Source organism: Protobothrops mucrosquamatus, unplaced genomic scaffold (genome assembly GCF_001527695.2).
Source record: "Protobothrops mucrosquamatus isolate PMUCROS unplaced genomic scaffold, P.Mucros_1.0 scaffold_4, whole genome shotgun sequence".
NCBI lineage: Eukaryota > Metazoa > Chordata > Lepidosauria > Squamata > Viperidae > Protobothrops > Protobothrops mucrosquamatus.
In genome coordinates this window covers 1,267,088-1,289,967 of record NW_015386080.1, presented here as the reverse complement: position 1 = coordinate 1,289,967, position 22,880 = coordinate 1,267,088, and the positions used below count along the sequence as shown (strand labels likewise).

General features: G+C 37.2%; 1 protein-coding gene across 1 annotated transcript; it reads left to right on the top strand.

Moving 5' to 3' along the window:
- Positions 1–4,096: 4,096 nt before the first annotated feature.
- On the top strand, positions 4,097–17,802 carry ETNPPL (ethanolamine-phosphate phospho-lyase). The gene is made up of 13 exons (XM_015810984.2): positions 4,097–4,227; positions 6,196–6,314; positions 6,984–7,143; positions 7,643–7,717; positions 8,555–8,648; positions 8,941–9,057; positions 12,267–12,349; positions 13,434–13,659; positions 14,068–14,222; positions 15,111–15,200; positions 15,526–15,656; positions 16,336–16,403; positions 16,957–17,802. The coding sequence occupies exons 1-13, from the start codon at positions 4,175–4,177 to the stop codon at positions 17,089–17,091; spliced, it is 1,506 nt and encodes a 501-aa protein (XP_015666470.1). The 5' UTR covers positions 4,097–4,174; the 3' UTR covers positions 17,092–17,802.
- Positions 17,803–22,880: the final 5,078 nt, after the last annotated feature.

Genomic DNA, 22,880 nt, shown 5'->3' with positions numbered 1-22,880 from the left:
GTACTTTGGAAAACAGGCTAATCCCCTCCTCTCTGTGACAGCCCCTCAAATATTGGAACACTGCTATCATGTCTGCCCTGGTCCTTCTCTTCACTAGACTAGCCATGCCCAGTTGCTGTAGCCGTTCTTCATATGTTTTAGCCTCCAGTCCCCTAATCATCTTTGTTGCTGTTCTCTGCACTCAAGCAAGATATAAATCTGAAGGCAAATCAAGCATCTTATAGCTTTGACCTGCCTTTGTAACAGGGAAAGAGAAATAGGTTGGTACAGCAATTTATTATCAAGGGAAAAAAACAAGACGATAGGATGACATATCTAATTAGGTTTTGCACAAGACGATAGGATGACATATCTAATTAGGTTTTGCACAACTAATTAGGTTTTGCACAATGACATATCTAATTAGGTTTTGCACAATAGGATGACATATCTAATTAGGTTTTGCATATATCTAATTAGGTTTTGCACAACGATAGGATGACATATCTAATTAGGTTTTGCACAACATTCAGGTATGAAAATACCTGAATGTAGATTTAGCATCCCTTAAAAAGAAATAAACATAAAATGTTTCAGGGTGACCCTCAAATTTCGGGATGATTGGGAAGTTCAAAGCATGTCTTGAGGACACCTAAAAAAGGAAACCTTATGAGGACATGGGCAAAAGTATCTCTCTTCCTGGATCCACAAGGATCATTTCTCTGTAAATAAGGAGTCCCTTGAAATCTTTCCACCAGCAGTGCTGAAGGGAGGGCATCAAAGCAGACTCTGGAAAAGATCCATCTGTATTTGCTTGGGTTAGAGTGTATAGATACCCCTCAGTAAAGGTCTTGCGGCTATCTAACATTTGGCAATCGAGGAGCATTTTGGCAACCCAAATCTTTAATTCTTTCTTTTACTATTGATTTGTCCTTTTCTAGATTTAAATGGCCTAGATTCAACAAAGATGCCAACACTGCAAAGTTCTTCTACACAGGTAAAGTACTAGTGAGATTGGTAGCTATCTGACAACACCAGAGGTATCAAGCCTGTAGGGTCAAATGTGATATTGAGTCCTGAAATTAGAATCCTGGCTCAGGACTGAGCCTTAATACTTGGAACCCTTAGTTCAATGTGGCAGGGGCTGATTAATAATCATTAGGAGCAATAGAAAAGGGTGGTGAGAAGGGTTAGGATAAGAAAATAACTCCTTGGTTATTTGTTTTCTGCTTTCCTTTGTTCTTTAGGTGTTTGTGTGTGGAATTTCATGGACATAATTAAATGAGTAGAGACTCAGTATTTGTGAATTTTTAAAGCACCTTAATCTTTTGTTGTTGTGGTGGTTGTATACAGCTGACACTGCTTATAAATATATTTGCTGCAGGGATACAATTGCTTCACCTGATACCGAGTTAAGATTTATGCAATTCAGTATATTGATTCAAAGACTGTTGAAGGCTAATTTGGGGGTGATATGCTAGGCTGTAAAAACACTTATCTGAAGGATTTAGCTGTGAAATAATTGGTGCTTATATTAGTCTACATTATTAACTCTAAGTGAGTTATTAAGTCATTAGTTAAAGTTAATTAAGTTATCAATGTGTTGAGGAGATGTAAAATTATTTATGTTATTAAAACATATTACAACAATAATATCTGGGCATTGCCACTACTCTCTCTGAATTAAGGTGAGGATAAACTGCATAAATAAATTGCATTAGAGAACATAAATAAAAATTCATCACTGGTCACTGACCTACAACATCTTAACAGTGGTAATTACTGTCATCAGCATATTCTCATTCTAATCAGTGCTCACTGATTTCCTCCCATCACATAGTCACAGAGGAACTGCACATAGTAGCAAGGTCCAGTTAGTTGGAAATAACGCTAACACTGTAAAATCAGACCATGATTTAATATATGTCAAAGGGTGGCTAAAATAATCAAATTCTAGCTGATCTGATTAAGACAATTATTGTGTGGTGGCTGTGCATTATAAGCTAAGTATATAAATTGGAAGATTGAGGTCAGTTTGGAAAAAGAAACAGTATATGCAAACAACAAAGAAGGCTTTAGAACATGTTCCACTATGGCCAAAACTGGATGAATAACATGGTGTTGAAAAATATTATAATATCCCAAAGCAGCATCATTTCTTTCTTATAATCTTATATAATTGCTATGAACCTGTCATTCATTTGTCCTCAAAAGAACCTTAAGGACCGGTGTTTGGTACTGTAGTAATAATAATTTTTTGATTAATTATAAAAGGATAAAGGTTGCTGTTTTTGCCAAAAGATCCAAGATAGGTAATCCTCTAGGGCTACATTGTTAAACAGATTAGAAGTATTAAATATGTGGGCATAGAATTCATGCCTCAGCAAGCTACAACATATTAATGTTCTGGGTTTTTTGTTTTGTTTTTGTCTGCTGCCCTCAAACAACCTGATGTGAAGACATTGGCTCAGCTCTTATATGAAGCTCAGTTAGGTCAATAGCTCAATTGTTCCTTTCAGAACAATCCAATCCAATCCAAAAACATGTCCTTGGGACCCTCATTCAAACTGCATATTCAATACGACCTTGAGGCTAAAGCTTTGTTTACTCAATTTGGTGATTTGGTGTTTGGCTGGTGATCTTTCATCTCTTACTATAGTTTGACTCTTCTCCAGTGGGCAAATCTCTTTGAATAATTTCTGAGGCTAGAAGAAGACAATTGTTGAATTCTATCAAATGTATCAGTTCACATTCATGGTCAATGAATGGACATTTTGTGCTGGAGGTAAGAATCTGAAATATTGCTTTCAACTAAATGTGAACTGACTTCCATATCAATATTCTTCCCAGCATTGGTATTTTTATAAAACTACAATCGAATTAAATATGTATAGGCTGAAGAAGTAGATAAAAGCAGTGCTTTTTTTGTAAAAAAACAAACAAAAAGGTGCCGGAACTCACCCACGTCATACAACCCGCCTTGCCTACCCTACAAGGTTCCATCCAAAAAAGGTGCCAGAATGCCGTTCTGGGCGTTCTATGACAAAAAAAGCCCTGGATAAAATCTATTACTATTTCATATCTGAGAACAACCCACGGTTGTATATTGCTCCAGAAGATAAATAAATACTGGTTCAAAGGAATATCCATATGGTGCATTGGATTTTTGATGCCTTGGAAATCAATGATTTCCAAAATCTTTTCAAGAGTTTTTAAACAGAAATTGAATGACCAGTTATCAGAGATGCCAAGGTAGTGGTTAAATTAGAGGATTTGGAAGTCTATTAGACATACCTGTCTTGCACAACTAGCATTCTGGCATCTCTTCAAAGAAATCATAAAAGGCTCATGGTTATCAGAAATATATGTGTGTGATTACCACAAATAGAACACAAATGAAAATAAGAGCCAGTCAAACACAATAGGTCTAATCAAAGCAAGACCAATTCACTGACAGAGTGGAACAAAGACCTATTATGATACTATTTTCAGTCCACTGAACAATGTTAAGTCTGCATCAGAATTCAGCTCAGCTACAGGTCAGATATCTCCTGAAATCCTTAATGTAACGCTCGTGTCTTAGAAGATCATTTTTTGAAAACTCTGATACGAAGAAAGGTGGGATGAACAGAATGTTCCTTTGAGACCTCTCCTTTCTTCGTCCTGAAAGCTCCATCAATGTTATTATTTTCTCTCCATTGATTTTGGTCATTTGGAATCCAATGGGAGCATGTGGAAAAATTAAAGACTGGGGGGAAAAAAATCGTAGGTGTTGAATTGAATTGAATATTTTTATACCTGGGATCAAAACAATCTACTTAATCGTTACTGGACCGTCTCCCGGAGCCTCCACGAGCTGCCCCTTCGCAGCGTGGCCGTTGGTGCCAGACCGTCCCTGGCAAGCGGTGGAAGGCGGAGGGAATCATTCTCTCTGCATGTGACCAGCCGGAGCGAAAACAGCCGGCCTTGCGCTTCCCCTCGCCCTTCTCTGCGGCTGGCCTGGCGCGGCGTGGCCTGGGGCGAGGATGGGAGGATCGGGGATGGGCAAGGAAAGTTGGCAGCGGACTATGGAGGCGGAGTCCGGCGCCCAGGCGGCGCGTGATATAAGGAAGATGTCCCTCGCCGGCCGGGCTGCCACCGAGCGAGTCCCCGACGGCTGCAGAGGGCAAGAGAGCTTTCGGGAGTGGGCAGGAAGATGGAGGTGTATAGCAAAGCGGAGACCCTCGAACTGCGGAAGAAACACATCGGGTGAGCTGAGAGGGCAAAGCCCAGGAGCTGGGGAGATGGAGCGGGGAAAGGACGGTGGCATTCACCCGTGCAGGCTCATCGCAGGGTCCCCCCCCCCAGTCCTTAGTCGCCCTTTTTCCCAACGGACAGTCCTCGTCTACCTGAAAAAGCGACCCCCGTAGGAAGTGAGCCCGTGCGCGCCCAGAATAGGATTAAGGCCTCCCACTGGCCGGCTTAGAGTTGCGAGAGGCGGCCAGCGAGACCCCTATGAAGGCAGGGTTCAATCCGTTCTCGCCAGGAGTTGAAGGAGAAGCAATTCAAGACAACCGATACTCAACCCACGGCCTTCTGCTCTACTGATACCCCAGGACAGATAGATCTGCTGGAATAAAGAAGGCTGTGATTGAAATGAAAAGATAAGCAAAGGCTAGAGGAAGATCATTGGAAATATTGAAAATGTTACCAAAATAGCACTTTTTCTGTACAGTTCCAAACCTGTTACTGTCAGAAAGTATTTAAAATGGAAAACACATGCATTTAACAACTACCCTTGATTTACAAGCTTCAACGATTCTTCATTTTATTAGTTATTATTATTTATTATTTCCCCTATAGAAGCCCACAACATCTGGCTGGAGGTTTCCCTGAGTTCAGCAAAGCTTCTGTTGCAACTGCATACATTTTAAACAAATCTTAAATAACTAGACAGATTGCTTATTGCTAATTAATTATGAATTAAAGGTTGCATTTTAGAAAGTCTTGATTTTGATGCATCCTACTTTTACTAACTTCCAGTGACATTTACACTTACAGTCTACTTATTTTGTAATGTGTGGAAGTCCTATGAATAATAAAATACTTCACTTTTTCATGTAAAGGCACATGTTGAACGACAAAAGCCTATCTTCCACCCTAAAATCATCCTTGCTTTCATATCTTGGTTTCCAATAACTTCATTTCTGTAAATATAGTCACATTAACACATTAAGAGACTAGATCAGTGCTGATTTTTCTAAAGGATATGTGACAAATATTATAAATACACCAAGATGCATGAATCATGAATTGGATGAGATGAGTCAGAGTTAGATGCCAGTGTTGACATGCTGACATGTCAGTTTTATATAATCATTGGCAACTGTACTTGTAATTCTTGCATAACCAGCCTGCTGATGATATGCAAAACCAAGGTTGCCTTCCAAGACAAAAATTCTGTACAAACAGATGACAGTTGTTTCTCCAGGGTTTTGCAAAACACTATTGCAAAACAAAACAAAAAAAACTATTTCGTCCCTGCTAGTATATATAGAACCTTCCAAACATAAAAGTAGACATACTTGTAAGTTATTTAAGTTGGGTTTTTTCCTCAATAACAGAACTGTGTTATTGATTCGTCCTCCCTTGCACACAACTTACCCTACAGGAGGAAACTTTTCATCCCTAGGCACAAATTGAGGACAGGTCAGGCAGGAAGTGGGGTGGTGGTGGTGGTGGTGGAGGTTAGTCTCCATTTTTAAGTTTAAAGGTCTATTATTTCAAAATGGTTTTTTGGTTAAAACTTGATTTAAGTTCTTAGCTTGGAACAGAGGAACTGATCACATGGTTTTCAAACTGGATTGTTGGAAAAAAGTTCTCAGTTAATAGATTATAGTAGAACTGAGATTCCTATTCAGACACCACCTCCATCAACACTTGCTGTCATCACTAAGTGTCTTGCAGATTAATGGCTGAATTAGCTAAACTGAATTGTCATGTTAGTTGTTTCAACCTGGCACGGCCTTTCCTCAAATTCCTCACACTGAACAATGAAAGTGCATGCATCATGAACTTCAGTTCTGTTTAATGTATCGCCAAGCACATTAATAGGTCTCAGTGCTAAAGGACCACTGAAAGTAAAGAATGAAAAGCATTTACTGTTTGTGTATATGTAGGCCTAGCAATGCTGTTGAGCTGATCCAAACTAAAACAATCTGATATCATCTCTTGCAGGCCATCATGCAAGGTTTTCTTTGCTAAAGATCCCATTAAGATTGTGCGGGCTCATGGACAATATATGTTCGATGAGAATGGAGAAAAATATTTGGATTGCATTAACAACGTAGCTCATGGTAAGAATTTAGGATTCTGCTAATATCCCAACATCAGCTAAATCAAATTACCAAACTGATTCAGTATTTTTGTTAGATTGCTGTCTTCTAATACAAGCAATGGCATGAAGCTCACCTATTCTACCAGAAATGTCTCAATGTCTCAACTAATAGACAAAGTACATAAATTTTCATCATCCTGCTTGTCAAGTTTAGAAAGGAAAGCTTAAGTAAAAATTAATTTCCTTATAAAGGTGGATACAGAGGAACATAGTTCACCATCTGTATCTTCCTAGGGTCATGGGGACAGATATGCTGAGCAAAAGAAATATTTTGATACGTTGCAGGATCCAATCTGAGTCACTCATCAGGACCAAAGGTTTAGTCTTCCAAGCTTTTGGGCTTGTGCCAGAGTCCATTCCAGGGAACTTCTCTCTCTCCAGAATGTGTGCACTGGGTTGTTCCATGTGTTGTGTTTATATGGTCAATTAAGATGTTGAAGGTCAACATCCTAATTAACAATTAAAAGTCACACACAATCAGGGACCCTATAAATTTGCCTTCATTTTGATATGTATCCACAGCAATGGTAAAAAGCAAACCATTAAGTTAGGACAGAATAAGAATCTTATACTGCGTTGCTAAAGAGATCCGTGGACTAAGAGATTTCCTATATTTGATCCTTTTTAGTTGGACACAGCCATCCTGATGTAGTCGAGGCCGCAGTGAAACAAATGGAGCTGCTTAATACCAATTCTCGATTCCTGCATGACAATCTGGTCCAGTATGCCAAACGCCTCACAGCTACTCTACCAGAGAAGCTTTCTGTTTGCTACTTTGTGAACTCTGGGTATGTCAGAAGGATTTTTCTGCCAGTTTGCTGGATCATAAGAAGGCTGTTAGAAAGAGAGAAAAAAGAAAAATCTCCTTTCTCCTTCATGTAGTTGAGGAGATATTGGTTTTGAATGACAAATAGTTGCTGCAATTTATTTAACACCAGTCCCTTTTCCTTAATAAATCTTGCTTTAAAAACTCTGTGAGAATCATGCTTAAATAATTAAATTTATTTTTGGCAACTTCCAGAGAGCCCTACACATTCTATAGGTGTGTGCAAACATGTATGGATAACGTTTTGGTTTTAATGCCCAAAGAGAATGCTGTTATATCATGCAACTTTTATTGTAATTCAGGCAGTTGCCCTACTTTTATCTGATTGTATCAGATGTAACCTAACCTGCAATATTAATGTTTTAATATTGTGTTTATACTGTAAACACATTTCTGCTGTTTTCTGATTATTATGTTTTTGAGTAAAACCCCTGAATTCCTTTTCTAATACTCTTTTACAGCTCTGAAGCAAATGACCTTGCTTTGCGCCTGGCTCGGCAGTATAGTGGTCACTATGATGTAATAACCCTTGACCAGTAAGTGTGCAGAGTGTATAGATGAGATTAGCTCTTTGCAACATAAAGTAATAAGTGCTACAACAGCTGATTCTCCATTACCTTGAATCACGTAAATGCAGGCATAGATTAGAATGAATTTCCATTCATATAGACATTCAATTTGACCTGTACCACCTTAGTCATTTATATGAAATGGGGGAAGAAGGATTGGTTGATCTGTCATTATTCAGTAGAACAATTTTATTTACTTATTAGCATTTACAAACAGCACATAGACTTATATACTCCCCCTTAGTGTTTTACTGTACTGTCTGGGCAATTTATAATGTCCGCATTATTTGCATATTGCCCCCAACAATCTGGATCCTCATTTTACTGACCTCGGTAAGATGAAAGGCTGAGTCAACCTTGATCCCGTCAGGATTGAACTCTAGGCTGTAGTCAGAATTTGCGTGCAATACTGCACTTAACCACTGCTCTACCAGTGGTTCATTTAGTTATTATTATACTAACGATAGTCTGCTTTTACTTTTGGTGTTAAGATAAATTGATTGATTCAGTCAGTCAGTCAGTCATCAAATTGGTATTTACTCTTAGCAACCACATAAATTTTCTTCACGGTGATCCTGATCTTTCAGGTGTTCCAAAAATGACACACAGAGGTCTCCTCTAATGTTATCCTAGGAACTCTCTGAGGAGGAATTAACTGAGATATATTAATGGGCCCAAGGTCATCTGGTCAGCTGCACGTTCACCTGGAGACTTGGACCTTAGACTGAATCTTCCCAATCAAAGTCCAAAACCTTAATCATTATTCCTATTTTTTGAATTGTACTGTACTCATAATTTTTTCAGTGCTTATCATGGTCATGTGACGTCCTTGATTGATATCAGTCCATATAAATTTAATCAGCTGGGAAAAGAGGCCAAAAAGGAATTTGTACACGTGGTGAGTATTTATTATATTTTATTTTAAGTTATCTAAGTTCTCCCTATCAATGTATTCTTACTGTAGATTCCTGCATATGCCTTCATAGAAGTAGGATCTACTGAGCTAAAATGCATTATCTGTCATTATTTTCGTGTAAAAAGCCTTAAAAAAAATAATTAGTATATACTTTGCATGAATTCATACATAGAGAGAGGTAGAGATTACTGGTATTTAAATACAGCTTTGCTATTTCTTTTGGAAAGAAACACGCATTGAAATGAATATTTCAAAGATTTGTCTTGCCTTTTAGGCACCATCCCCAGATATTTACAGAGGAAAGTATAGAGAAGACCATGAAGATCCAGCAGGTGCTTATGCTGATGAAGTGAGAAATATTATTGAGAAAGCTCAAAAGAATGGCTGTAAGGTACATAAGCTCTTGAAACTTTTTAAAAGAGTTCTCTTGCCCCTTTCCTATCCATCAGTATTCATCCTGATTAAGACCACTTAATTATCTTATATAATTGAAATCTTTCATTTTTTAACAGATTCTGGATTTTAAAGTGTACACTATCCCCTTTAATTCATATTTGCGAGTTTTACAAGCACTGTTTTAAATGAGGACCCACATGGATTTTAAAATATGAATTAATAAATCTGGATTTCCCCTCCCCCTCTTTACCAAGACTACATTCTTGATATCTTTCATGGCTGTGTACAGGAAGTATCCTAGCAAAAGCCTGTTTTCTCCATCTGTGCTAAGCACAGGGATCCTGTTTTGCAAATTAATGTAATCATGTAACAATAGCTGAAGATCCACAAAACTTCCATCTGTGAATTGTAAGCAATATTTGAGTGGTTATCTTCTATTTGAAGCCAAAAATGAGTTGGAATGCATAGAGTGTGCAACTCGTAGCAAAATTACGGTTCCTATTACATCAGCCCACCCTGTCAGTCAGAGAAGGTATGTTGCATACCCCATCAGTTGAAGAACCTCAAGTGATGGGATCTGGGAAGAGTACCGTTGCCCCTGCCCTGTGGAATATTCTACCCATGAAGGTGAGGCAGCCGCCCACGCTCCTGGCCTTCTTTTCATGACTCTGTGGCCTCGTGTAGGGAACCGGGGCTGGCTAGTGCCTTGAAAACTCTCCTTTTCAATTAATTTTAACAGTGTTTAATCAGCCTTACCTCTTTATAAACTTAACTTTTATACACTACAGTATTTATATTTAAATATTTTATGGACACTGCCTAGGGCCCCCTCTTTGAGGGATATGGACTGTTCAAAAATGTGAAAAATAAAGAAAATCAACAGATTGTTCCATATTACAAGAAGATTATATTGAAAGCCCAACAATTTCACTTCATGTCTTCTTTTAGATAATACTGAATTCAGAAAATATGTATGGTTCAATGGATGCCCCAGAAATATGTTTTACACTCCAGTTTACTTCTGATCTTAGAAAAGGGCTTCCAGTAAGTCATTATCTGTCTCACTGAGCTTCCAGCAAGTTACATAATAATATATTAACTTTGTTTTAATGCCTAAAGGAAAACTAGGTACTATATAATAAAGCAGCCTTCCCTAACCTAGCACTTGCCAAAATTGTTAGATTACAACCCTTGGAATTCTCAGGCATTATGAAAATTGGTTAGCATTTGGCTGGAAAAAAAAACGTGAAATAGAATTTAGAATTAGAAACTACAAAGCCTTATCCACCAAACTCAACCAAAATAAACACAAACGGATAAAAGGATAACAAAACACAATGTAGTGTGATCGAGCTTACAATAAATCACTCTAGTTAAAAGTCCAAGTAAGAAAGGCTAAATAATGCAAATACCTGAAGGATTTGATATACGTATGAGCAAATTTGCAATTTAAAATCAGCAATTAAAAATATTTTTAAATGATTTTATTAAAAAGGAATTTCAGAAGAATAGACTTCTGTCAAGAGGGAATTAATTATGATACAAAAATCATCACAAAAAGATCGACAAAAGTGAAATTTCAACTATCGATCACTGAGTTTTAGTGTCAGATGAAGATGATGACAGTGCTAATTAAATTTCATTTTGGTCACTAATAATTATTGATCTTTTGTGGGGTTTCAGCGATTAGTGTGCTCACAGTGTCTAACCAAAAAGCAAAACAGCAAAACAAGCTGAAAATTAAAACAGGTAATATTTAAAGTTATCTAAATTTATAGAAATTAAGCATATGCATTGTTTCAGACTTATTTGGTAAGAAGCACTTTAAAATATACTGTACTACAAATCTAACACTTCTCTTCAGTGAATTAAAGATCTGTGTCATTTTCAGGCTTCTACAATTATCATAGGAGCACTTTTGCAGCAACCGTGTGATTAAGGGTTGCCTTAATAATTCACAAAGAGGTACTACGTTTCTGTACCTAATTCTTTCCAATCAGATCTGAAGCATTGCCCAGCTGTAACAAAAACAACTTGATAAATAACAATAATAATACAGTTTCCATGGATATTTAAAGTTCTCAGAAGTGCTGCATCTTTTTTTAACTTATTTTCTCCAACTACTTTAAAGTCCAGAAATCTACTATCAGTCTTTAATTCCTTAACCAGTTTTTTTAAAGCAAACTCTAACAGACAGTTTTCTATTTTCTTCCCTTTGTCGTTTCTCTCCCTTTTCAAATATATCTTTATAGGTTTTGGTGCCGTAGATCTGTGATAACGTTTTACAGACAATGGGGAATCTTCTACTGCCTGGCTGTAGTGTACCTCTTCAAGTCTATGTGCACTTCTTTACACGTTACCGCATGACCTTCTTTCCAGAAAGACCCTCCTGCCCAGCTACCATGGATCCTGCAGATTCTCAGGGAGGGTTGCGCAAAGTGTGGGAGGCAGTTAAATAGGAAACGTGCTCTGCAGGCAGTTTTGGGGGACAGCAATGACTTAATGCTGAGGGCAAAAAAAGGAAAAAAAAGTAAGCTTCATGTTCTAGTCTACCCAAAGTGCTGATACTGATTCTTGATTTGATATAATGTCTTTGTGTTTGTTTGCATTGTTTTCATCCCCAGCAACTGGAATTATTTTATCTATAAGCTTATTTTTGTCAACTGGCTCTTTTTTGTGAAGTTTCTCGTTAAGTCTTTCCTAAAGCAGGGATGTCCAAAATTTCACTCTGTGGAACTTAACCCCAGGCAATATCTTTAGGTATCTTAGCGGAGTGAAAGGAGATACAACTGGCTATTTCAGGGTGCCATGAAGAATAAAAGAACTTGCCAAGCATTCTTTTGGAATAATGAATAATTAATCAAAATATGGAACCTCATCATTTATCAGATAATCTGGGAGTAAAATCTTTCTGGATATTCCATCTAGAGTAGATACGTAAATATGTTGGTACACCTTGAAGATCAATCCAACACTTTCTCAATAAATAGTTTGTGGTGATTTAATAATTCAATTGGATGCCTGAGCTGGCATTGAAAAATTGGGCATCCCTGTTTACTCATAGTTATGCAAAGAACTGCCCAACCTCTTTGTTCATTTATCTTCCTTATTTTGATAGCTTACATTTAATTGTTGGGTCATTTGCAAAAGACTAGGTTGAGGACCATTCTTTCTTCTGTAACACCTTCATCTTCTCTGACTTAGATTGCTGCCTTTATTGCTGAATCCATGCAGAGTTGTGGAGGCCAAATAATTCCACCTGCAGGCTATTTCCAGAAAGTGGCACAGTATGTATAGTGCTTGGAATGGCTTAATTGTAGCAAGACAATTAGTAGGAGTTCTCCAATCTACTATCATGCCTTCCTACAATTTCCAATATAGTCATATAGCCAGCATCTAAGAGTCCCAATATGTATGGAGGGCACCAGATTTGTGAATAGTAATTTAAAGTAATTTGCCCCATTCTATCTATTAAGGAATAGTGGGTTGTGGCTATAATTTTTGTTCCCTGAAGTAGCAGACAACTTGTAACAAGAAGATTTTGTCAAGTAATTCAGTCCGGATAGCAATGATAATGATTTTTTTTCACTGTAAATATCTTAGAATGCACTGTTCCAAGCTAATGTATACTTTTAGGGCAGAGGTCCCCAACCTTTTGGGCACCAGGTACCGGTTCCGTGGAGAGAGGTTTTTCCACGGACCAGAGGGTCTGTGGTTTTGTGTGCTGCCTGCATCCTATAGATGGGGCTTTGCTTGTTTGTGCAGCCCGGTTGCTGGCATGCCACGGCCCGGTGCTGGTCCATGGACTGGGGGTTGGGGATCTCTGCTTTAGGGAAACAGTGTTTGAGAAGAGTTATTATGCCACCGAATATTTCCCTTGTTTTATTTTTAGCATTCATAGAGCAAACTAATAATTTGAAATTAATATCAGAATAAACATGTATAGAGTGAATAATACAAAGAGTTGCTTAGAAAATCATTCAGACCTGGCACCCCTATACATATATTGAGGGAATAGTTTTATGAGCGATATGCCTCATGATTTTTCTGATCAAAGGTAGCAATTTCAGATTTTTCATTTGATTTGGCTTTTCGATAACTAAAATCTAACAGTATGTTGGGCCCCAGGCAGTGTTTCAAGTCCACTTAGTTTCAGGCTCTGGTGAATTACTCTATAAAGAGTGCAGTATGTATTTTATCAGTAGTAATATTTGCAATTCTCAGATCTAAAAGGAGCTTTTTAGGAGCTATGTTTAAAGTTCACATAATTAATTATTTTATCATGTGGGAGAAAGTTACAAATCTATGGTTAGAATTTATCTAAAGTCATAATGAGACATCTGAACTGTTTTGTTTTTTTATAATTTTCAGATTTGTTCACAAAGCAGGGGGAGTTTTCATAGCAGATGAAGTCCAAGTTGGATTTGGTCGAGTTGGGAAGAATTTCTGGGCATTCCAGTTGCAAGATGAAGACTTTGTGCCTGACATTGTCACTATGGGGAAGCCCATTGGCAATGGCCATCCAATGTCTTGTGTTGTTACAACAAGAGACATTGCAGAAGCCTTTGGTGCCTCGGGGTTAGAGTACTTCAATACTGTGAGTATCACTTTTAATGTTATAATCAGATAGTTAAATTATAAGTTATGATCATCAGAATACCACTCAATGATATAGTGATATACAGTGTTCCAATATGGAAACTATAGTATTTACACTATTAAAATATAAATCAACCAGTCTGATTTAAAAGGAAATAGAATATTTGATTAGGCAATTGAGAAGACTGATCAGGTGATTTGTGTACCTACTTAGTCTGTTATTGAGATGCTGAAGGTTAGCTCTATACTATTTCATTCTTATCATCTCTAAACTGAACTTTGACCACACAATCTTTCAAATAGAGAATGTCAAAAACTTAACTCCCTCTGTGAAATAAGGTCACGGTCAGGAAAAAGAGATATTTGAAATAAACTGTCCTACATTCTCAACTATTCTTGCTTTCAGTTTGGTGGCAACCCAGTATCTTGTGCAATTGGTCTGGCTGTCTTGGATATAATAGAACAGGAAGATCTACAAGGTAATGCCACACGCGTTGGAAACTACCTCATTGGACTACTGAAGGAACAACAGATAAAGCACTCATTGGTGGGAGATATCAGGTAAAGTAAATTTACTTTTAGGTTTGTTACCATCATACAGAATAGCATAAAGGAAAACCTATGCATTGGTCAATAAACATTATCATTACATACTGCCCTAAGAGTTTAATAACAACTAGGACTGACCAAAGTAATGCAAAACTAAAAATTGTGAAGAAAGGATAGTTTACTAGTTGTGGTGAACATAAAGGTATCTAGCCTATACTGAACATTTTTTACAATTTCTAGATATAGTTTAGAATGGTGATGCTTAACTTTTAAAGGTCAACATAGATTAGAAACCGTGTTTCTGAAGAAGTATTTGCTTCTGTACCAGCAGAATGGGTATGGAACCAGATACCAGTTAGAACTCTTACTGTCTATGGTAAATAAAGAAAATTTCTTCAAGGGTGGCTACCTACTGCAAATTTTCTTCATGCTAGTTAAGACTAGCTTATACTTAGTTAGCATTTGATTACTATCAAGATGTTACATTCTTAGAGATAAGCTATTCTGACATTCATTTCTGTTGCCACATCTCTGCTGCATGCAGAGAAAGACTAGCCCAAGAAGCATTGCCTGTGCTCCGAATTCAACGGAAAGCAGAGGTATCCTCTTGGAGGGAGAGGTCAGAAAAGTTAAGATGGCCTGCACAGTACATGTAGAAAAGAGGTAGGGTTTCAGCTGCATGGTGGTGATTGCCATCTTGACTTTTTTGACCCCTCTCCCTATGGACACCCTTGTAGAAAAGTCTACCTAGCACTCAGTAGCTTTTGCACACACAAGCACACACACAGAAAGACAGACACATATAAACACACAGAGCTATCATGGAGTGACATTATTTGTTTAATAGTGAAATGTGGTTTTTGTACTGTTACATTTCTCTGGTGTCCTTTATGTTTTTAGAGGTGTTGGCTTATTTATTGGTGTGGACCTGGTGAAAGATCAACTAAAGAGAACACCAGCTACTGCTGAAGCCCAGCATATCATTTACAAGTAAATATGTTTTCGAAATGTGACGTTAAGCTGAAGTAGATAAAATTCATATCAAACAGGAGCTCATTTTTTACCTATTTTTCCCCAAGAAATTATCCCTATCAAAAGATAGTGTGCATTACCTCCTACCTTAGGCAATTGAGGCACCATTATAAATTGCTGAATATATTATTGCTGTAAGATGTCTTATTCTCAAACTGTGCCACCACCCAAAATGTTACTAAATTCACCCAGATCAAAAGTAGGTTTAAAGTAATTTCTTAAAATTAAACATCACATATTTTTCTTTGTGTTCAAAAGTAACGTTTTGCTTCTGTCTAATTAGGCTGAAAGAAAGAAAGATCCTTCTGAGTGCAGATGGACCTTACAGAAATGTCTTGAAATTTAAGCCACCCATGTGCTTCAGCATGAAAGATGCAAAGTTTGTAGTTGATCAAATTGATGAACTCCTTACAGGTAAAGTATTTTGCCAGAATATTGACTTTGTCTAGGTTTTTTTTTAAAAGCCTCCCTCTAATAATATGCCACTGTATAATGGAAAGAGATTTGTATTTAGTCATTGACCCACAAGAGAAAGAGTGGAGGTGGATACAGGCAGTGGCCATAGTTTTGCTCAGTGAAATCTATGGCTCCATTCCAAGGAGAACCTGGCTAATCCAAACTAGGGGAAAAACAATACCAACATGTAATAATTCCAGAAGCATCTGCATGATCATTGTACATTGGGTCTTAGTCTGTATATAATCTGATCCAATAAACAATACTTATAGCTTTCAGCTAAGCTCTTTGTGTAAATTTATTAAATTAATATTGTATTCAGATAAAATGTATTCATTGAACGGAAAACTATTGCTTTACAGCTTAGACAAGCTGGGAGCTAGTATTGGTTATGGACTACAAACTTTGATGATTTAATAAATTTAATAGTTTTTTTAAAAGACAAAATGTTAAGAGAGATTACATGGATTTGGTTTGTCCAGATGCTTTGGACTTCAATCTTAGAATCCTTATATTAAGTGGAATTGAATTAGGTGATCTTCAAGATTCATTTGTGTGATTGTGTGATAGCTTTTATTATATTTCTTTATACTCAAACAAGTTATTCTTAATGGAATAAATTTGTTTTGTGTTCTAGATTTAGAAGAAGCAACTCAAAGCAGGGTTAAAAACAGTCTACCTACAAATACACAGTATAAAAGAAAAGTAAGTTTGAAAAAAGCAAATTTTGTACTATTACATTGCTTTATTTTCTACATAATTATAATAATACATGTACAGTCACTAAAATTGTATCAAATATTTCCAGTCTGTGTCACTTTCTCATATATATTTTCATTAGTCATTCCAACACTAGTCCATCAGTTCACAAATAGAATCTACAAAAATATTTTGAAATAGTGTAAATGTTTTCTTGCTTTCTTTTTCCTCTCAAAAACTCCATTTTATAAATATATTTTCTATCTAACATGAATTCTGAGATACATATTGTGTGCGCGCGTGTATGTGTATATACATGCATATATATATATATACACACACATACAAGAACTACCTGCAAAATGTGAAGTGATACAAACTCTGAATATCAATATTCTGATCAGTTCATTCATCCAGTCAATCAGGTCAGATTGCATGCCTCTCTTGGAACTACATGAGTGAAAAGCAGGAACGAGAAATAGTTCTGGCTGTTCTGAATAGATCAAATATTTGTTGAAGTCAGTGTCTGCTTGTTTCTCAAATCACTCATTTCTTTCAGTTGCCTACTGATGGGAGTTTCCAGTTAGAATCCAACAATGAAAACATCAGTCCAATTAATGGAACCATCTGCAGACATGAAAATGGGTTTTCTGGTGAAAGCCATACAATGGCTTGTAAAAGAATTAGGACGTGAAGCAAAAGGATTTCCTGCATAACGGATGGTGTTTAAAAGAAAAATGGCTTCAGTCTACTATTTCTTATTATATATGATAAATACCCATTTTTACCTATGGTCAAAATTTGGAGCATCATTCTTTGCAATACTATTTTATTGTACAAAATTGCCCTCTTTGTTTGAGATGCCATGGACATATTTTGACTGTGTTCCTGTTTGACATTTCAGTGCTCAAATTTAAATATTAATGATGCCTCACATTTTAATGATGAACTTATAGTCCTATGCCTTGTAAGCATATAACTTGTAAATCTCAAAAATAGTCCAACAAAAGGACACGTGGAAGAATCTGTGATGGTGGGAACATTTTTAAGACTTCTAAAATTAAGTGCCACCTATAAGCCTTCTGATTTGTGAATCAGATGATAGGTTTTGTTTTGTTTGTATTTGTGTATTTATATATATGAGAGATAAAATAAATTGTGATTCCTTTTGTATACAATATGGAAAACAACATGGTTTATATTCAATGTTGGATTTGTGTTAGTATCATGTAGTATAAAACCTCACTAATCTTGACTAAACATTTTGATGTACTATGATGTTTATTGTATTCATTTTAAGGTATGATTGTCAATTGTTTCTTTAATGTTATCACTATTCTTTATCACTCTAATGGATCATTAGGTACTTTTTTATTTGTTTATTTCAAAGAATAAATTATTTAATCATGGAATCCTTGTGTATTTAAATGAATAAATACTTGGCAATGTTACTTTGGGGGGATTGATCTTTACTCCCATCTCAAACTAGCATAACTATAGATTAACATGGTTAATGCCTGTGGACATCATCTGCTTGGAATAGATGAATTATTATTTGAAGTTTAAACACATGTTGGTGTGCATCAGCATGTTGAATTGCAAATATTCAAAGAAAAGCCCAAAATGGGAAGAACAAAGTTTAAATTTAACATGTTCATGAAACTATATGTGTTCCCTTTTTATGAAAAAGGAAGTGAGCTCTTTTATATTTCCTTCTGGCTTCACTTCTAATCTATTTTAGTCATTCTGCCTCTTCCAGACTCATACATTGTGAAGAGTTTCAACCCAGGAAAAGCTTTGTTGTTTTAGTTTCTGATAATTAAACTGTCCACAAACTTGGCTGGCACATTTATTTTTAAACCTTTGTCAGAAGATTGGGTAAATGGAATAAAACAACGTTCTCTTCCTTCACAAGATTCTCAGTTCCAACCTTCTCATGAAGGTTCTCATGAAGATAGCCAAGCAGGAGAAGAATATCTGCAAAACAATGCTGAATAAGTTTTCACAAGATAGTGGGATCCTTGGTGTTCTCTAAGCTTAGGACCCCACAGTTCAACCCTGAACTATAAATATTCTTTTCTATCTTTCAAGCTTGACAATATAGTTGTCAGCTATGAAACTACCAGGTATGTGTTACAAGAATCCAAATTACCACTATATACTGTATAATCAGTCACTCTTCAATATCTCTATGATTCTCTGTTAATAGTTATCTGGAGCTGGTAGCCTATTAGCAAAACAAATATTTTCCAGATTGTTCCCTGCTGTCAGTTACAAGAAGTTAATCTTCAAAAACAAAAAACTCAAAAATTCTATTAAACATACACCATTTTGGCACAAATCTTTGTACTATGTATCAACCATTAATATAGCCCAGAGATATCTATGCTGGCTGGGGAATTCTTTGAGTTGAAGTCCACAAGTCTTAAAGTTGCCAAGGTTGGACACCCCTGATATAGCGTAGCCCTCGGTGTCTAAAAGGTTTGCCATCACTGTTTTAGAATAATGAACTTCTTCAGTCTTACAGTGATATTATTTGAGTTTTAGGACTTGAAAGAAAACCTTGGAAGGTCTTGTTAAACAGAAAAAAAAATACAACCTTTTGACAAAGAAGTAAAAGGAATGAAATAATGAATTTGTCTTGAATATGGCTGGATACAAAAATATTAAATAACATTCTCTTTTTTTTCTAAAATGAATCCTTGAACCTAATAAAATAAATGATCTGAAGAATCTTCTTGGCTGCTGGTTCAAATCTGTAAAAAAACTCAGCCCAGCAATCAACCCAGGGGTGGAATGTTCTTGACTTACGAACCTTGTACAGAATATGTTGGTAGCACTTCTTGCATCTGATCTGTAAATACTTCACTGTCAAATTTCCAAGTTAGGCATTAAGAGGATTCCATATTTCCACAGGATTGATCTCAGGCCTAAACCACCTTTGTGCTTTGCCCGTGAGATTGATTTGTGGAAAAACAGGCAGCTCTTTTTACAATATTACTATCAGCTTAAGTCATATACTCATAAGATGGATGGAAAATATGTTTACAACCTTGCAACAGTTGCTTAAAGCACACACAGAGAGGTTAGCAGCATTCCTATATCGTTTAATATCTGAACAATGTACACAAGTAAAAGGTGTGTGGGAATTTTTCAGAACACAGCCCTCCCTCAACAAAGGGGGAGGAATATGACACCACCTGTTTCCTGTCTACAACGGTCTTTCAGCAGTTCCAAGACTGCACTCTGACACAGGTGAGCTTGAGGGCACAGATAAACCACCAAGTGGCCTCAAGAGGTCTCAGGGAGAGTGCTAACACAAATGAAGGCGAATATACATGTCCCAGGATAATGTTGCAGGATCCAATCTGGGTTGGTCACTGGGACCAGAGGTTTAGTCTTCCGAGCTTTTGGACTCATGCTGGTGCCCATCTTCAGGGAACTTCTCTCCAGCCGAGTGTGTCAGAACAGAGTGCTAACAACCAGACGACTGCAAAGAAATAAGATTCTTTCAACCCAACCCCCATCCTGTTGGAACTAATCCTTCCATAGCCCCCACCATCCCACAAGAACCGATGAAGCTTCTTGGATGAGAAGTGAAACATTTTCTTCTTCCGCAAGGAAAAAAAACCAGTCCAGTTGCCTTTTTAAAAATAAGGTGACCAACCGTCCTCCTTTAGGGAGGACAGTCCTCCTTTTTTAAGTTCTGTCCTCCCTCGAAAAGTGTCCTCCTACATGTCTTCCTTTTCGATATTTGAAGACTAATCTGCAGGGCTTTTTTTTTGCCTCACAGAATGCCCAGAACAGCGTTCCGGCACCTTTTTTTGATGGTTTTTTTTCAACTTTTGCATGAGCTGTTCTACTCCCCCTATTCGCTTTCGAAAGCCAATAGGAATTGCTGCTGAGCGTGCCAAAACACCCGGCCGGCAAACTTTGCACATGTAAGTTGTCTGCAGCAAAAGCGAATTGGCAGGAACTTTGCACCCCTCCCTGCTACCCAACTACACAATCTCCTAGTTAGTCCCAAAGATACCTGGAGGAGACTGGAGCGGCGACGCCACGGTAACTTTCTCTTGATCTTTGGCCCTGCTAGGGCAATAATGGCTGCGGGTGCAAGAGGCAGGGGCAGCGGGGCTGCTGCGGGCAGGGGTGTGTGAGGGGCAGCAGTGGCCAGCTGCCCCCCATGCTGTGGGAGCCGCGGGGCCTGCTCTACACGGGGCTGTGCAGGATGGGCGGTGGTGCTGGCGGGGCGGCTGCAGGTGGGGTGTGTCGACAGCGGGCTGCCCTCCCGGGGCCGGGCCCAGCACAGCTGGTGCTTTGGGAGCCGCAGGGCCCACTCTACACGGCAGGGCAGCAGTGCTGGCGGGGCGGCTGCGGGCGGGGGCACGGCATGTAAGCATAATTACAGTATAAAATGTTATTGTTACAAATGTTTTTTATTATGCATTTATCATATTATAGTGTATTCTGTATTATTGTTGCAATGAATAAAATGTTTCTTTTATTTACAATATTTTTTTCTTCAATTTATTTGTGTCCTCCTTTTCATTGTAAAAAAGTTGGTCATCTTATTAAAAAGCACCTTTGAGACAAATAAAAGGATGAGATTTTTGTCTAAGAAAGAGAAATCCTACATCAGTCTAACTACTCTGTGCACCCAATGAAGTGACTGCAATTTGCAAAAACATATACCTTTTAATTAAAGGTGTTACAGGAAAAAATGCTACTGTATTCCTTCTGAGCCCCTTCAAGATTATCCAAGGTCACTATTCGTCTTTGTCACTTTGCCACTTATTACTTTGGTTGAAAGCCAAATAACTACAGTTGGCCTGAAACAGAGTCATACAGAGGCAGAATAGAGGTTGAAAGCAGAGACAGCAAATTTCATTCCAGTATAGTTTTCTGCTGACTCAAGGATGGATGGATAACACTTCAACTTAGCAGTAAAGTCCTTTGACTTGTGGCACCTATAATTAATCTCTAGCTTTGCTATAAATAATAAAAGAAGGATCTGTTTCTCTTTATCTCTACTCTGCTTACAAAGCATGTCTTTGTTCCAATTAGCACTTGAAAAAGAAATGCAATGCTTTTCTCAGTAACAATAGTTTTGCATCTTACACTTATCTAATTGAGATTCTATAACATTTTTTCATTGCAACTCACAAAATCTGGTGGGTACACCCATATTTCAATAGTATACAGTCTGAAAACATAATGTCAAAGCAATAATAAGTTCTGTGATACTGAACTCTTTTTATTGCTTCCTTACATGTCACTACTTCTTGTGTTGGTGACCTTTTTCTCAAACAAGTGAAGCTACTTAAAAGTTCCTGGTTTTCTACCTAATGAAATTTATGTCAAAAAGAGTGTTACAAATGCTTTCCTGATATACAACGTATTGTTTCAAGGAAGTTTGCCAGAATTAAAATAAAATTAAAACATATAAATCAACAGCAAATATATAGCATACTAAAAGTTGACATATACAAAAATATAAACTTTGAAAATACATGTAAACATGATAGTGACAGAACAAATACATTAGAGGACCAAGCTGAAATTGATTTTACCTCAAGAGGCTCAATATTATATATCAATATAATATACTTTTATATTATTTCCAATATTGCAATGATATTTTTGCCCCGACAGGATGGCATTGCTCTCCTCCTCCTCCTCCTCCTCCTCCTCCTCCTCCTTTTTGCAATACAGTATTTTTATCCTCATATTTTTCTGATGCATAGGGTTCGATTAGGAAACCCAGTTCCATCAAAATTCTTTGCTAAATTATAACCTTTCCCCCATAATAGCTATTCTTTAACATCTGCTCCACAAGGTAAATTACATGAGGTTCATTATAACATCTGTGTAAATATTACAACATGCTGTCTGGTATTACTTAAGACCTTTATAACAAAACATTGTCTCCTACCCAGCCATGATTTGTCATAGCAACATTCACCTTCTGTCAACCTGTATTTTTCTGAGGCAGAAGGTAACCAGCTTTGTCCAAGAAATCAATACCTCTTATAACTGAAACCTTATATGAACCTAAATACTTTCCTTATTAAACCAGTAGTTCAGTTTTTGACAAGGCACCGTAAAGAAGTACCAACTTGCTTGTAGTTTGTAGTTAAAAACTCATCTGCAACAATGCATGTATTCCTATTATTGTATAATAGGAAAAGGATTGTAAAATGTTGATTGTCCTGCAAGCTGTTTATTGACTGTACAATTTTTACCTTACTTCAGGACAGAACTAGTTATTTTGTTTGGCAAAAACCAACCTAGAAAAAACTGAATGCTCTTGAACTGCAGCTTCATAGATTTAGACATGTATTGTTCCAACTTTGTTACATGGATTTATGCTATCCAATAGTTCTTGCTTTTGTAAATGTCCTGCTAAGAAGAATGAGAATATTAATATTCCCATGGAGCTCAACTTGATCCCCTATCCTTAGTTTCCTACAATAACTATATCAT